General features: G+C 50.2%; 1 protein-coding gene across 6 annotated transcripts in view; it reads left to right on the forward strand.

The window, feature by feature from the left end:
* dlgap3 (discs, large (Drosophila) homolog-associated protein 3) overlaps positions 1–16,432 on the forward strand; it is a 25,720-nt gene continuing 9,288 nt past the window's right edge. For 2 of the 6 annotated variants that reach the window (XM_060044331.1, XM_060044332.1), the window contains exons 1-10: positions 1–1,402; positions 4,772–4,789; positions 5,448–5,480; positions 6,464–6,681; positions 9,645–9,750; positions 10,132–10,348; positions 12,692–12,718; positions 12,842–13,470; positions 13,737–13,831; positions 15,527–15,749. In XM_060044331.1, coding sequence (XP_059900314.1) covers positions 134–1,402; positions 4,772–4,789; positions 5,448–5,480; positions 6,464–6,681; positions 9,645–9,750; positions 10,132–10,348; positions 12,692–12,718; positions 12,842–13,470; positions 13,737–13,831; positions 15,527–15,749 — 2,835 coding nt within the window. In that variant the 5' untranslated portion in view covers positions 1–133. The remainder of the gene's footprint in view (positions 1,403–4,771; positions 4,790–5,447; positions 5,481–6,463; positions 6,682–9,644; positions 9,751–10,131; positions 10,349–12,691; positions 12,719–12,841; positions 13,471–13,736; positions 13,832–15,526; positions 15,750–16,432) is intronic. The other 4 variants (XM_060044333.1, XM_060044334.1, XM_060044335.1 and 1 more) reach the window with 4 other exon arrangements.

A 16,432-nucleotide genomic window follows, 5' to 3' on the forward strand; every position in this document is an offset into this window, starting at 1 on the left:
GTCTCTTCTTCTTCTGCTTCTTCTTGTTGCAGGTGAGTCCAGCGCAGCCCTGTCTCGCCTACAGCGCCCCCTGTCGGCCCGGACGGCTCACCATGCCCCGGCGCCTGTGAAGGGGTACCATGTCAGCCGCAGCATGTCCCAGCACTCCTCCGGGGGCGGCGGCGGCGGTGGCGGAGGAGGGGGCGGGCCCTGCCACTGCATGCCCGAGGACCTGGACCCCGCCCTGGCCCGGGAGTTCTACCAGGGCCACAACGACGCCGGGGGCCACTACTACCCTCCCTCCGAGGCCCTGGCCCTGGAGCGCCATCACTCCCACTCCCACGCCCACGCCCACGCCCACGGCCACTCGGGCGGGGGCACCTTCCCCCGCTCGCACCCCAGCCAGCAGCACCCGCCGCTGCAGTCGCTGGACTCCTGCGAGGAGTGCGTCGGGCCCCCGGGCCACCACCACGGCGCCAAGGGCCACCGCGCCCCGCCGGGCCTGGCCGACCAGCTGGAGAAGCAGGGGCCCTTCCACCCGGACGGCTTCCACACGCTGCAGTACCAGCGGGGTCCTGGCGGGGGGGGCGGGGGAGGGGCCGGCGGAGGGGGGGCCGGCGGGGAGCCCCGCAGCGAGAGCCCCTCCCGCATCCGCCACCTGGTGCACTCGGTGCAGCGGCTCTTCGCCAAGTCCCACTCCCTGGAGGCGCCGTCCAAGCGAGAGCTCAACGGCACCCGCGACTACCGCGGCGAGCGCGGAGGGGGGGGCGGGGGCGGCCACCGGAGCGGCGGGGAGGACGGGGGCGGCCCGCCGGGACACCACTCGGGCCACCAGTCGCGCTCGGCCCGCCGGAGCAAGTCCCGCGAGCGCAGCAAGAGCGGCGACTCGCGCCACGAGTCGGGCCGGCGCCACCGCAGCCGCACGGCGGGCTGGTGGAGCTCCGACGACAACCTGGACAGCGACAGCAGCTACATGGTGGGCGGGGGCGGCGGCGGCGGCGGAGGCGGCCGGCGCGCCCCCCCCGTGGGCCACGAGAGCCTGGACGCCGCCATCCAAGATCTGACCATGAGGAAGCCTAAGGAGAGGGGTGGAGGAGGGCATGGGCACGGGCATGGGGGCCCGGGCCCCGGGGAGTGCCTGGCCTGCAACGCCATGGCGGGGAATGAGACGGGCCATCACGGGGGCCACCACCACCACCACCACCAACAACAACAACAACAACAACAACAACAACCACAACAACAACAACAAGGCCACCACTCGCTGAAGAGGAGCACCTGGTCGGCCATGACAGTGAGCCAGGCCAGGGAGGTCTACCCCTCCAGCCGGGGGCAAGGAGGAGGAGGAGGAGGAGGAGGATATGACAAGGCCCTGGTTCCCTTGGAGAAACAGCTGAAAGAGAGGAGCTTCCACTACCTGCAGGTGTGTGTGTGGTTGTGTGTGTGTACGGGTGAGTGTGTGTGTGTGTGTGTGTGTGTGTGTGTGTGTGTGTGTGTGTGTGTGTGTGTGTGTGTGTGTGTGTGTGTGTGTGTGTGTGTGTGTGTGTGTGTGTGTGTGTGTGTGAACATGTGTGGGTGTGTTTGAGTGTGGAGGGGGAATGCCTAAGTGTTTGATTCTGTGCACCTGTTCACTGAGTGTCTTTGCACATTCATGCGTGCTGTGTGTTTGGACAGGAAACGTCAGGAGGTAAAATAGGGGGGTTCACCACGTCTATACTCCCCACCTGTATATCTATACCTGTATATATCTGTTCAATCGGCTGTAAGTAAGCTCGGTGCCAATACATCCATAGGGCACACATGTCTGTACACCATGTGCGTATTAGACGCCATTGTTCGACAACAGAGTCGCCGTGGGGACAGAGTCTAGCAGACAGACGGAATCACCATCTTGGAGACCGTGATTGACACGGCTCCCCCTCTCTCTCTCTCCCTAGACCATCTGTTTCCCTCGTCCCTCCGGGAGCTCTCTCTCTATATATAGATATCTCTCTCTCGCTCTCTTTCTCGCTTGCTCTCCCAATTTCTATCCCATCGCTCGCCTTCTTTCCAAGTGAGTAGAGAGGGAAATAGAGAGAGAGAGAAAGAGAGAGAGAGAGAAAGGCAGACACACACTACACTGAACATTATTTTGATGTGCGTTTTGTCCTTTGTGGTTCAGTTTGTATACATGAAGTCCCAGAGTCCCCAAAGTGAAAAAGTTAATGGTTGCTTCAAAGTACCGGCATAGGCAGCTGAAAGGACACACACACACGCACATCAACATGTATAAATACACACACCAAAAAGTTCTGCCTTCAGCTGTGCTGTCATTGGACAGCCTTGCGAGGTGCGTTTCTACGGTAACTGCCTCCACAGGAGCTTTCGGTGCTTCAGATCTCATCCTTTGAATCAAGAGACAGAGTGAGAGAGAGTTTGAGAGAGAGAGAGGGTGAGAGAGATACACAGAGAGTTTGGGAGAGAGAGAGAGAGGGAGAGGGAGAGAGAAAGAGAGAGAGAGAGTTGGAGAGAGAGGGATACACAAATAGTTTGAGCGAATGAGAGAGGGAGGGAGAGGGTGAGAGAGAAATAAAGATTCAGAGAGAGTTGGAGAGAGAGAGAGAGAGAGAGAGAGAGAGAGAGAGAGAGAGAGAGAGAGAGAGAGAGAGAGAGAAATACAGAATTGGAGTGAGAGTGATATAGCAAAATATATAGACAGAGAGGGAGAGAGAAATCCGGAGACAGCTATTCCATCCATTTCTTTTTCAAGGCACACCCCTAAAATAGCCTGTTTCTGTGCTATAGGTTCGGAAAGTGCTTTGACGACTTGCTCTTTGCGGCTTACTTTTCAATCTTCCGGCTTGCTGCTGCTGTATATATACATATATACAGTGTGTGTATATATATATATATATATATATATATACTGTATATATAGATGTATATGTTGGTGGCGAGGGTGGAGGTGGTGGTGGTGAGGGTGCTCGGTCATCCGCAGGCACACAGCAACACTAGCTCCATATTAAAGTAATAACTTCACTTTTATAACCCCCGGACGAGGCGAGGCATAGCCAGCGTAGCAAACGTTAGCAAAACATCCTACCCCTGCAAAACGACAAGTTTAGCACTAATGCAGTTTTCTTTTGGTTTTTTTTGTCCAACTTTGTGGGAGAGATTCCACAGACAACACAATGAGAGTGATTCCTCATCGGTGCAGTGCACTCGCAGCCCAGCATGTCAATTGAGATCAGATTAGATAAGATAAGTGTATTTATGTATTGATTTATTTATGACCCAACAAGTTTTCCTCGCCCTCAATCTTAACTCAGTTTACTTCCCCAGAAAACAACAGCCTGGCTGAATCTCTGTCCTGCAAACAAAAACAAAAAAGGGTTTTAACATAAAATGTCATAACGACACATGTACTAGACACCTTACACCCAGGTGAGGTCACATCACACCAGCCAGCCCCCTTGAGACCGAGAGCCACATCAGCTGCCACCGTTTCAACCAGCGAGAAAAATCGGTGACATTGGAATTTGAACCAAAAAGAGTGGTGGTGGTTTAGCAACGGGGGAGATGCTTATCAAAAAATAACGGAGAAAGAGCATGGAGGTGGTCGATCACCAGCCCCTAATATAAATCACTCTCCACATGTTCAAATTGTTACCCGCAATTCCCGAAAGCAATTATTGGGCAGCTCCCCCTGTCCCCAGCCGGTTGATTGTCGCCAGTTCTGGTAAAGCAGGCCAGAATACAGGAGAGGCTTCAATAAGTGAAAAGAAAAATGTCACAGAATCGCCTTTTTCTTTGGTGAATCTTACGCAAGTCGCGTTGAAGGAGCGTTGAAAGGGCAGTTCGGTTTGGCTCTCAATGGGAATTGTCTCGCACCCCCCCTGAAGCCATCCCCACCATCACCACCACCACCCCGTGCCTCCTCCCCCATGACCCTCCTCTTACGCAATCTGACAGATAAGGACGGAGCAGAGGAAAGAGACGTGGAACTGGATCTGAAGATTGAAGGGGAGGGGGTCAGGGGGAAGAACATGTGTGTGTCTTTGTTTTTGTGTGTTTGTGTGTGCGTGTGCGTGCGTGTGCGTGTGCGTGCGTGCGTGCGTGTGTCTGTGTGTGTGTGTGTGTGTGTGTGTGTGTGTGTGTGTGTGTGTGTGTGTGTGTGTGTGTGTGTGTGTGTGGGTGGATGTGCGGGGGCTAGGTACCGACGAGAGGGCGATGTTAACAGCACGAGAGAAAGAGAGAGAGACATCTACTGAGAGAGGACGAGAGACAGACAGAGAGAGCGAGAGAGAGAGAGCTGAAATTACAAGGGGAAGATAACGGAGGGGCCAGGGAACGTGGATTAGTCTGAATCATCTCTTTTATGTGATGACCTTTAAAAACAAACTTCAGAGGCAGGATCCCTGCGGCCTGTGTGTGTCTGTGTTTGTATGTGTGTTTGTGTGTGTGTGTTTGTATGTATGTGTTCATATGTGTGTCGTGTGTGTGCCCATGTGTACTAGTGTGTGTGTGTGTGTGTGTGTGTGTGTGTGTGTGTGTGTGTGTGTGTGTGTGTGTGTGTGTGTGGGTGTAAGTATGTGTGTGTATGTGTGTGGGTGCGTGTGTGTGTTTGTGGGAAGATAAGTGTGGTTGTGTGTTAGAGACCTCTATATATCTATTAATTTACTATTCGCTTATCTTTTCGATTGTTTCCCTGCTTCGTGCCTCTTCTTTAAGCCGAAGTGTATCTGTATGACTGATCTGCCTTTTCTCTCTCTCTCTCTCTCTCCCTCCCTCACTGTGTGTTCCCGGCCCACAGCCCACAATGTCGCTCACTGTACGTCTTCCTATTAATCTCAGTCCGTCTGTCGGTCTGCCTGCGTCTTTCACTCGACTTGTCCAAGTCTGCAGATATGTCTGTCTTGATGTGTAGATAATATCTGCCGATCTGAAGGCCCGCCCACCTGTCTGCCTGTCCATCCGTCTGTATGTCTGTATTCTTGCGGGTATCTATCTGCATGCGTCTCAGTTGCCTGTCTTGTGTCGCAGTCGTCCGATGTTACCGGCCACCTATTTCCGTATGTCTGTTTGTCTCCGGCTCCCTGTTTACCAGTCTGCGTCTCACACTGTCTGTCTGAGTCTCAACGAATCTGTCTGTTGGTCTGCTCGTCTGTCTTTCAATCTGTCCGTCTGTCCGTCTTACAATCTGGACTTCCATCTATCTGTCCGTCTGGCTCGGTCCCGCCCATTGGTCTGTCTGTCTGTCTGTCTGTCTGTCTGTCTGTCTGTCTGTCTGTCTGTCTGTCTGTCTGTCTGCCTGTCTGCCTGTTTGTCTGCCTGTCTGTCTGTCTGTCTGTCTGCCTGTCTGTCTGTCTGCCTGTCTGTCTGCCTGTCTGTCTGTCTGTCTGTCTGTCTGTCTGCCTAACAGACCGTCCGCTGGTCCGTCTGTCTGTTAGCTTCTTGCTTATTCTCTGTTTATTCTCTTCTTCTGTCAGTGTTTCTCCAGCTGTCAGAGTTACTCTCTCTCTGTAAGTGCTCTCTGCCCTCTCCTCCATCCTTTTCCCATACGCCCTCACTTACGTGTGCACGTTTTTGTTTGGCGCGTGTGTGTGTCTTAAAAGAGCACAAGAGCACGGCCGTGTGGTCGGGCTGCCCGGCGATAGTGTTAACATTGTTCAATTCACAGCCGTGTGTGCGTGGGTTTGTTTGTGTTTTCTTGAGCTCATTAGAGAAAAAAATTCAATTCAACCCAGGCAAACATACCTGAGATATTTAAAGTGGGAACAATGTGGGAACAATGCAACCTTAAACTTCTATCTTATCCGAAGTTTAAGTAGTCTTGTTGTTAAAATGTCTTCACTTTTGTTACCCTGCACTTATGTAACAAAAAGTACTGATATGATTATTAATTATAATCCTGCAATGACCTTGTTTATTACTTGCCTTTCCTGACCCAGTAGAAGAAGAACTACTCACTTCCAAAAAACTCATTTTTACATGTCATTTTGTTTGATTGTCATCAAAAAAAAAAAAAATGTTTTCCACATTCTCATTTCCACCCTGCATTCTGTGTGTGTGTGTGTGTGTGTGTGTGTGTGTGTGTGTGTGTGTGTGTGTGTGTTTGTGTGTGTGTGTGTGTGTGTGTGTGTGTGTGTGCATTTCCGTGTGTATGTGCGTGCGCGTGTCTGTGTCCATGTGTCTGGGTATATATGTTTGTGTGTATACCTTTGTGCATGTGTATGTGTGTGTGTGTGTGTGTGTATGTGTGTGTGTTTTTATTGTGTGTGTGTGTTTATGTATGTTTGTGTATGTGCGTGTGTGTGTCTGTATGTGTCTGTGTGTTTATGTATGTTTGTGTATATACGTGTGTGTCTGAATGTGTTTTTATCGTGTATGCATGCATGCGTGTGTGTGTATGCATGCGTGTGTGTGTGTGTGTGTGTGTGTGTGTGTGTGTGTGTGTGTGTGTGTGTGTGTGTGTGTGTGTGTGTGTGTGTGTGTGTGTCGCTAGGTCCCGTCAGACGAGTGGGGCGGGCCCTATCCGGGCGGCGTGGCGGACGGTAGCGGCGGTGAGATCCCGTGCCGGCGCATGCGCAGCGGCAGCTACATCAAGGCCATGGGCGACGACGACAGCGCCGACTCGGACGCCCCCAGCCCCAAGACGTCACCCAAGAGCAGCCTGATCGCCCAGCGGGACGCCTTCCGCCGCTCCATCAGCATGGACCAGAGGTCTGCTCCGTCACAGCAGCACGGTTAAACATAGCAGAGTGCACAGAGAGTATGGTAGAGTAGAGAGTAAAGTGCGGTAGAGCAGCTCGTCCATCCTTGAAAGAGCTATTTTAGATCTCACGGGATTGAAAATAGACGCTGTCGCTAAGTCACGCCCCCCGTCGTTACCATGACGAACTCGGACTAACAAACCAGACCCGATAACAAAAACATACGGAAATATGTCAGCTGACAGTATATCAAAGCAGGTTTTGGAGAGGTTTTGGGTGAAAAAGGATTTAATTTCTGCCAGGATGAATTGAAAGGGACTACATTACGCTATGGAGGGGTATACTAAAAACTTTCAAATACATACAGACGGTAACAAGCTTAAATTCAGTCGGTATTCTGGCCTGCCGCACAGAAGCCGCGTTTAGATGGAAACTTCTCCGATTCGATTTCAAATCGGAATAAATCTATTCCTATCATGCGATCCGAATGTACTGCCTTTACAAAAGTGGTAAGCGCACGTTCGTATGTCTCTCGTGCACACCTGACACATCTGGACCGGCGGCAATATTTTTAGGTATTTGATTTTAATGAAAGCCCAGCAGGAGAGAGCTTTCCTCTGCCTGCTCCTTCATTAAGATGGAGGACAGCATAGCGGCATCAGCTTCTCGTCCGGTCTTTATATCTACCCCCTCCTCCACCGCAAACAATACTGCCGCAAACTGTGCTGTTATGTAAGGGATAATGTTCAAAACGCTGGTCATTATCAGGGAAATAAGCCCCGACAGGGCTTGTCTTTTTACAATTACCATTCATACTGTTCATCAGCAGAGAAATAGTCTGCCAAAGACGTTGAGGTCGCTTACTGTACGTCCACACCAGAAGCGAAATGAGCGACCAAATCGCCGGAAGTCATTCACTTTCTATGGGCAAGAGCGACCAAAGCGACCACAGCGACCAACGCTACCAGCGGCCAAAGTTGAGCGACCAGAGCGTCCAAAAAAAGTTGAAAACTGTTGAACTTTCTGCAAATTACTATGGCGCGTTTCAGCGGCAAAACACTGACAGACAATCGGAATGTAGACGCTCTTCGCTTGCGTGGATTCCAGGGAACACCGGCAGGCACTTTTGAATTGTACGTCATGAGCGACTTGAGCGACCAAAGCGAACAGAAATATTCGCAGCGAAACTTTATGAGCGACCAACGCGTCTTTGACGCGTTGGTCGCTTCTGGTGTGGACGTACAGTTGATAAGTTGCCGGACTACTTGCGGAGTGATAAGAAAGACGTGAATCAGGCAAAAAAACACTTTCCTAGACAGCGGTCAAGTTCGGTTTGCATAAAAGTACAGACGGACCAATTGATTGCAAACTACTGCAGCTGCTGATGCCATCTCTCTAAGTTAAAAAATATTCGCACCCACCCCAAACCAATCAGAATAAGTGTATACATGTTGATTATAGCGGACTACACCACATCTTCTGTTCCGCATGAAATTCTATTCCGATCAGAGAATTGTATTCTGATTGAGGCGTATATATGATCATTTTTTATTCCGATTGAGCTATTCTTCCACTTCTAAATGGATCAGAAGTGTCCATGTAAACGCGGCTAGCCTGATCCACATTACACACTTTCTCTTGTCCCATTGTGGCTGGGGAAAAGGAATGAAATATACCCCATTCTGCAGCCTCTCGGGATACATTGTTTGACCATGTTTATTTTTTTTACACAAACAACATAAATCCACCATTTAATTGTTATATTATGCCTCCTCCCTGTTTCCAATGGAGTTGTCCGAGCCGATGTCGTATATAGTTGAGGCTGGAATGTCATTAGCTCATCTGCGTTCTATGGGCGGAGCTTAGCGACAGGTCAGTTCCATCCATTATTGCCATTCAGCGCACTTGTCGCCATCAAATCAAAAGCGCGGAACACACTGGAGGTGCACAACGACTCTAGACTGGCTTCCACTCATATTACACCTGACTTTCCAGCCCTTGCCGTGGGTATGCAAGCCCAAGGTTCACATTAATCAATGTAGGCCTATTAATGCCACGCACTGTACGCTACAAATTTATTATTAAATAAACAAAAAATAGAAAATTATGGTTATGTACTCCACTGCAGTAGAGTACAGTATAGTACAGTATAGTAAAGTACAGTATACTACAGTATGGTATAGTAGAGTACAGTATAGTAGAGTAAAATATAGAACACAGGATAGTATATAGCAGAGTACAGTATAGCAGAGTACAATATGCTACAATATAGTACAGTATATTATAGTATAATATAGTACAGGATAGTATATAGTAGAGTACAATATAGTAGAGTAAAACAGAGTACAGGATAGTATAGTATAGAAGGGTACAGAATAGTTTATAGAACATTATACAACGGGGGACCTAAATCCAGCGATCTGATTGGTTCCCAACTGTTGTATAATGAGCGTATACATAACTGCTATGACGCCCGATCATTTTGTGAAGGTTTGCATATCACTCCGCGCCTGGAAGTAGAAACAGTTACAAAGTAAAACATATGTTGGATGATGGAGAGGGTGTAAATGTTGTTACTCCGGGAGTGAGCAAGGCGATGGAGAGACTAACGAAAGCTTAGGCACACGGCGAGTGAACTGCTTTGGTTTCTTTTAAATGTAGTGTGTCTATGACTTTCGTTTCGCCATAACACTAACCGTTGTATAAAAGCAATAGATCACTTCAGTCAGTGGCATGTGCTCATTATACCACTGTGAAGGGGGTCGCCGGCCCTCCGCTGCGCGTCGGGGCCGGACAACGCCCCTTAACAGTGGTATAATGAGTACATACCACAGCCTGGCGTGATCTATTGCTTAAGTATAGTATAGAACAGGTCGGTATAGTACAGCATAGTCAAAAATATAGAAGATCCATAGTACAATGCAAATGCACACATATCTAGTTTACCAGTTGTTCCCTCCGTTGTGTTTGAAGCAGGTACTCATGCAAGCAGTGTACGGACACCTACACCAATAGCTGGACCACGCCCAAGAACCACGCCCGATCCCGCAGCTACACGCGATCCCTGACCAGCGCACAGGTGTGTGTATGGGTGTGTCCGTGTGTATTCTTTAAGGGCCTTCTAAGTGGTGTAAGCCGGTCATGTTTTGGAGGAGTGGCTATTGAGGGAGGCCAGAAAAGAGGGGGGTTTTATAAAAAAATTCGATTTGTATATAAACGTTTCATTGCCTGGCTTTAACAATAAGCTTAAACCAGCACTATGTACTTTTCTCCAGTGGCTTGAGTTGTAGCAGCAGTTTAACAAAATAACGTGGTTTAGAATAGGACAATTAATGAAAAACCATTCCCTGGATGGATTCAGCAGAAGTAGTAACAAATAAAATAAACAAAGTGACGTAATGCAGGTTTAAACAACTTTTATGCGTCTCCCACTCTCGCCCTCCCACCCTCCCCCTCCCAGCTGGGGGACAGCCTGAACCGGCAGTTTGAGACGGTGTGTGAGACCATGTTCGGCGAGGTGGAGTCCCAGGCCATGGAGGCCCTGGACCTGCCGGGGGTCTTCCGCACGCGTAGCCACAGCTACGTGCGCGCCATACAGGCAGGCTGCTCCCAGGACGACGACTGCCTGTCCGTCTTCTCCGTGTCGGGCCCCCAGGGGAGCATGAAGGCCGGGGCCGGTGAGAGTGTGTTTGTGTGTGTCTGCTTCTTTCTGTGTTTGCGTGTTTCTGTGTTTCTGTGTTTCTGTGCAGGTGTGTCTATGTGTCTGTCTGTGTCTGCTTTTGTGTGTTGGGTTGTGCGTACGTGTGTTTGTGTTTGCATGTGTCTTTGCGTATTTTTTTTGTGTGCAAAAATGTATTCATGTATTCTTGTCTTTGAAGATGCATAATTTTTTTTTTTGCATATCAACACTAATGTATTTATGTACAGTGGCGCTGGGCTATGTGTGTTTGTGTGTGCATTTGTTTGTGCGCGTGTGTGCACGTGTGTTTATGCAGTGACTTTCATCTAACCTTCCCATTCACAGTACATCCGGCTGTGTGAGTGTGTGTGTGTGTGTGTGTTCAGCCGCCAGTTGGTCATCCGCCTCACTGCTTCTCATCTCTCCTTCTCTGCGTCATTCTCCAGTGTATCGCCAGGGTTCTTCGCTCTGTAATGTGCACTAGAACCCTCATAATTATGATGGTGGTTCAGTCCCCTGCTGCCCCTTACTCTCTCTCTCTCGAACTGGCTCTCTTTATCAATCCCGCTATGCATTTCAACCCCTCACACTCTCTCTCTCTCTCTCTCTCTCTCTCGCTCTGTGCCATGATCCATTTCTTTCTCTCCCGTTTCTTCTCACTCAGCCCTCATTTGCATCTCCAACCATGGAGTGTGTCTCTGTGTGTGTGTGTGTGTGTGTGTGTGTATTTCAACGTATATCCTACGATGGGAGCGAATATGGGTTGGGGGGGTGTTGCTTCATAGTTGAGGTGTGTGTTGGATCCACTGGGCCTCTTTAAAGCCAACGCTTGTGTCCCTGCAGGGCTAATATTTCATGGCTCACAGCAGTAAATCCCCACAGGGATTTATTAAAGCCTTTGTGAAGTGGCAGTACAAACATCAAGCACAGCCACAACCCACAATCTCTACAGCAGACGGAGAGACGCACACGCTCACACACAGCTACGAAAATAGACCCTATAGGTCCACGCTTGGATGGGTACGCCTGATTAGGTTGACACTATAAAATACATATTAGGGGTGTGCATCTCTCCCTTGTCGGGCAATCCGATACGTATCTAGATCCCCGCGCTAAGATACGATACAGGGACGATATATTTTAATTTTAGTTTCAATATCATGCATGTAAAGATTTATAATAAAGCATTTCAAAATAATGTTTTTTTCGACCAGTGAGATTCCTCGAAAAAATATTAGTTTTTATGTTCGTTTTTTGGACTCCTCTTTGACGCCTAATAAAAAATATTATCAGCCTCACTCTGCCCTACTGCACCCTCCGCATTTTCTAGTTTTTAACATTTCGTTGCTAAAGCCTGGTTACCTCAAATTGTTTATAAATAAAACCCTGTGCGAATGATCAACCTTAATGATTTAAAATAAATAGTATTATTTTTGTGTGTACAAAACCCTTTTCCTGTTCCAATGCTGGCATGAATCCCCTACAGTAAAACGTGTTGGTACAATCTGTCAGATGACCTGACCCTAGCCGAATGCTGATCAACCCCTTGAGCATTACAAAAGCAGTTTCTTGCTTCTTCTTTGCTAATCCTTGATACTCCCTCCTGGCCTTCCACAATAAGGATTCAAGTCTTGTTTTATTGAACACTGTTGATAGGTTGATGTTGAAGGCCTTTAAATACACATCCAAGAACAGGATTGGATAATAAGTACTAAACTTAATAGTTTACAGCCTGAACAGTATTGAGACCATTTAAATGCATATGTATCCTCCACTAAATATTTATTCTTAACCAGTAATATCGATACAGGCTTTCTTTGGCAACGACTATAAAATAACATTTCATTACATGTTAAGACTGATAAAATCCTACCTGTGGTCAGTACAAAGTGCCATATGAGATGCAGTCTGTTGTAACCAAACTCACTGCAGAATCTTCTACAGAGGATACAGGCCTCCTGTGCTTTCATGGGGTTAGCAGATGTATAGATACCACAATATTAGACACTTTGAAAGGCCTCATAACACCAAGATCATCCAATCTGTGGTTCAGACAAAAGATCAACACAAACCGGGATTAAAAAGTATCATTGGCTTATATCGGTGTATTTGTCATTTTCATAATTTAATATTGCCTCAGTATGTAACTTTAACTTCTAAAGAGGAAAACTGAAGTATTTTTTTGTTGTCTCTTCTGTCAAACAATTCCGACCAAAAGTTAATAGATAACCTTTCCCCCCCCCTATTTTTTTATTGCTTTTTCGGCTTCTCATCCTCATTATTCTTCCCCATCCTCTTTCTAATGCCCCTCCCTCATGTTTCACCTCTCTTACCTCATAAGACGTCTTCTTCCCATTCTGTCATCATTGTAAGTACCCCCCTCAACCCCGTCTGTTACCTTTTCCCCTAAATTAAGCCATAACTTTCGCTTTTAACAGCCTCTGCTCTGTCTCCGCCTCCCCCTCCCGCCCTCCCCCTCCCCCTCCCCCAGTCTTCCCCTACCGCAAAGGGGCCCCTCCCCCGCTGCCGCCCCGCATGTCCAAGTCTTCCCTGTCGGTGCGCGCCCAGAGCAGCACCGAGTCCACCCAGGACGCCTACTTCCTCAACCAGCAGGGGCCCCCCTCCCACGGCCCCGGCCCGGGCCCCGGGCGCCTCCGGCAGCACAGCAACTCGGTGGACCTGGGGGGCTCCGAGGGCCCCCACGGCCGCTCCTCCTCCTCCCGGGCGGGGTACTACACGGGCACGGGCCCCGCCGTGAGGCCCCGGCAGCACAGCAACTCAGCTGAGAGCCTGGACGGCGGGGGGGTTAAAGGCGGGTCCCGGGAGCTGGTGCCCTACGGGGCGAGGATGGGGACGGGAGGAGGAGGAGGAGGAGGAGGAGGAGGAGGAGGAGGGGGGATGATGATGATGGGCTCCGGGCTGAGGGCCAAGCACAGCAGCTCGGCGGACAGCCTGCTGGAGGGGCCTCCCAGGCCGGCCCGCGAGAGGGACGGCCGGGCGGGGGGCAGCCTGGGGAAGTCGGCCTCCCTGCCCCAGAACAGCATGGTGCTGAGCAAGACCCCCGGAGGGCAGGAGGACGGGCGCGGGGGGAGGAAGTGGCGGCCGTCTATAGCGGTGCAGGTGAGATGGAGAGACGGTGTGTGTGACGACTGTGTTTATGTGTGTGTGTGTGTGTGTGTGTGTGTGTGTGTGTGTGTGTGTGTGTGTGTGTGTGTGTGTGCGTGGTGTGTGTGTGTGTGTGTGTGTGTGTGTGTGTGTGTGTGTGTGCGTGGTGTGTGTGTGTGTGTGTGTGCGTGTGTGTGTGTGCGTGTGTGTGTGCGTGTGTGTGTGCGTGCGTGTGTGTGCGGGGCTCACCCCAGCGTGTCCCTCTCGCCTGTGTGTTGCAGGTGGACAGCTCGGAGACCCTGTCCGACTCGGACCTGGAGGGCAAGGCCCTGAGGGAGGTGCACTCCATCGGGGTCCAGGTGGAAGACGACAAGAGGTGGGACCCTCGTGAAGTCGCAGCGTGAACTCAGAGAGTAGCGGAATGGAAAGGAGGAATGCATATGCACAAACCTTTACACAGCACACCCACAAACACACACATACGCATGCACATTTCCAGCCGTTCTAGAATTATCCGTGCATTGGATTTTCCTTATTATTTTCCGGGCTGAGATTGGGTCGACCTCTATCATGGAGGATCATCAACAGGCCGCTTGAACTCCGTCCCCCGCCCCACCCGCCATTCTGAGAACGTCTCCCGCTGTCGATACCTAACCGGTGTAACCATGACAACTGGAAAAAACTTACCAGACGTGCAAGACATGACTTTGACACCCGGCGCAATTTTCCGCTCATTTATAAAAATCCTCCACCCACAGCTCAGGCGTCCATCTGCCGGAATGTGTGCGTGTGTGTGTGTGGGAACATACGCACACACACACACACATATGCGCCACATGCCACGCAAACACCGATACACCGAGACACACAAACGTGCTCCACACACACAAACGTGCGCCACACACACACGCACAAAAGTGCACCACATACACACACCGTGCACCACATACACACACACACACGCACACGCACACGCGTGCTCACAACACACGAGCACCAATGCGCACAGCGGCCGAACCTCCAGTGATCTCCAGTGAGTGCTAACAGCCCCTCTCCCACCTCCCGTTATCATGGAGGGTGGGGGGGGAGGTATGGGGGAGGGGGGTGGTCAGGGGGGGACAGCGGACGTTCAGACTGAGTCACACCCCTTATCCCATCGGGGGGGGGGGGAGCAAGAGCGCAAGAGAGAAACAGTGACGGAAAGAGAAATAGACAGAGAGAGAGAGAGAGAGCAGGCCCCCCCCCCCCCTCCAAACGTTTTTCTTTCTTTTCACCACTGTCCGGGCGGGGGGGTCGATTGCTTGCGATGGTGTGGCCGAGCACAAGGTGGAACTTTAGACTCATGATATATCATACTGACTTCATTGCTGTGGGTGATGTATGACACTGAGCGGTTTGATGACAGTGAAGGAAACCCAATTGACAATTGCTTTCACCAGTGAAACATTTTCAAATGAATAATATTGACAATATCTGTAACTGAAGGAACGACTTAATACTATGCTAATTAAATAAATGCTGTAAGGGGAAAAAGCCCATTATTGTATATTGTGTTTTTGAATGCCGTTACTTAGTACTAAACTAAATATTTTGCGTTTCGGGATTCAATGTGCCCCTCCAAAACAACGGGCCCCAGTCTGGCCCCCCCCCATGAAAATTGGTTTAGAACCGCCCCTGAGAGAGAGAGACAGCCAGAGAGAGAGAGACAGCCAGAGAGAGTGAGACAGCCAGAGAGAGTGAGACACATGCTAATTATGCTCTTTTGGAGACAAAATGACATTTGAAGCCCAGTGGCGTGCGTCCTGTGACTCATATGTCAATTGGGTGAGCTTGGGGGTGGGAGGGGGGAAACAACAACAACAACAGGCTTCATCTCACGAGCGGGGTGAGCTCGGTGACCACGGCGACGGTTGTCTCGGAAACACGGCTGCACGCAACGACGCCTTCGCTTTCCGGGCCCGCGTGATAAGACACAGAGGCACGGCATGACGGGCCCCCTTCCCCCCCCCCCCCTCCCACCCCAAACCCTCTGTGACTCATTTTTCACCCCCCCCCCCCCTACCCCCTGCAGGCGGGCACGCTTCAAGCGCTCCAACAGCGTGACGGCCAGCGTGCAGGCGGACCTGGACCCCGAGGGCTTCCCCCCGGGGCTGGGCCTGGCCGCGCCCATGCAGGACAAGGGCCTGCAGTTCGGCTGCTCCTTCCAGAGGCACTCCTCCGAGCCCGAGTCGGCCAGCCAGTACGCCGAGTTCCACCGCACCGTCCACACGCAGGGCCAGTGGGCCTACAGAGAGGTAGCGCCGACACACACCGCGCACGCACGCACGCGCACACACACACACACACACACACACACACACACACACACACACACACACACACACACACACACACACACACACACACACACACACACACACACACACACACACACACACACACACACACACACACACACACAATGATTCAGAGGTCAGGATGTGCAGTGAAATGATTGTGTGACAAACTCTGTATTCCTCTGCTTAAAATAGAAACATAATTCAATATAGGTTTTAACAGAAATATATAAACATAAAGTATTAAGTTATTAAGTTATTGCAAGTTTGTTCAGTTCTTGCAAGTATTTACACATGCACTAGTTGTGAAATGAAGAATACTATAAATAGATAAACAGGAGATGTACAAATTGTATTGTTCAATTCAATAAAATATATTGTGCAACACACACACACACACACACACACACACACACACACACACACACACACACACACACACACACACCACCCACCTCCCCCCGAGATCCACATGCCTCCCGTCTCTAGAGGTTCAGCCCCTGATAAGCGTGATCCGATCTTAGCTGGTTTGACATGTTGTCACGCTGCAACCTGGTTAATAATGATAGAATAATAATTGCAAACGCACAGTTCAGATGACATTTTGACGGTACGACGTCAGGGTACACGACGAAAAAAGC

Source organism: Gadus macrocephalus, chromosome 22 (assembly GCF_031168955.1).
Source record: "Gadus macrocephalus chromosome 22, ASM3116895v1".
Classification (NCBI taxonomy): Eukaryota; Metazoa; Chordata; class Actinopteri; order Gadiformes; family Gadidae; genus Gadus; species Gadus macrocephalus.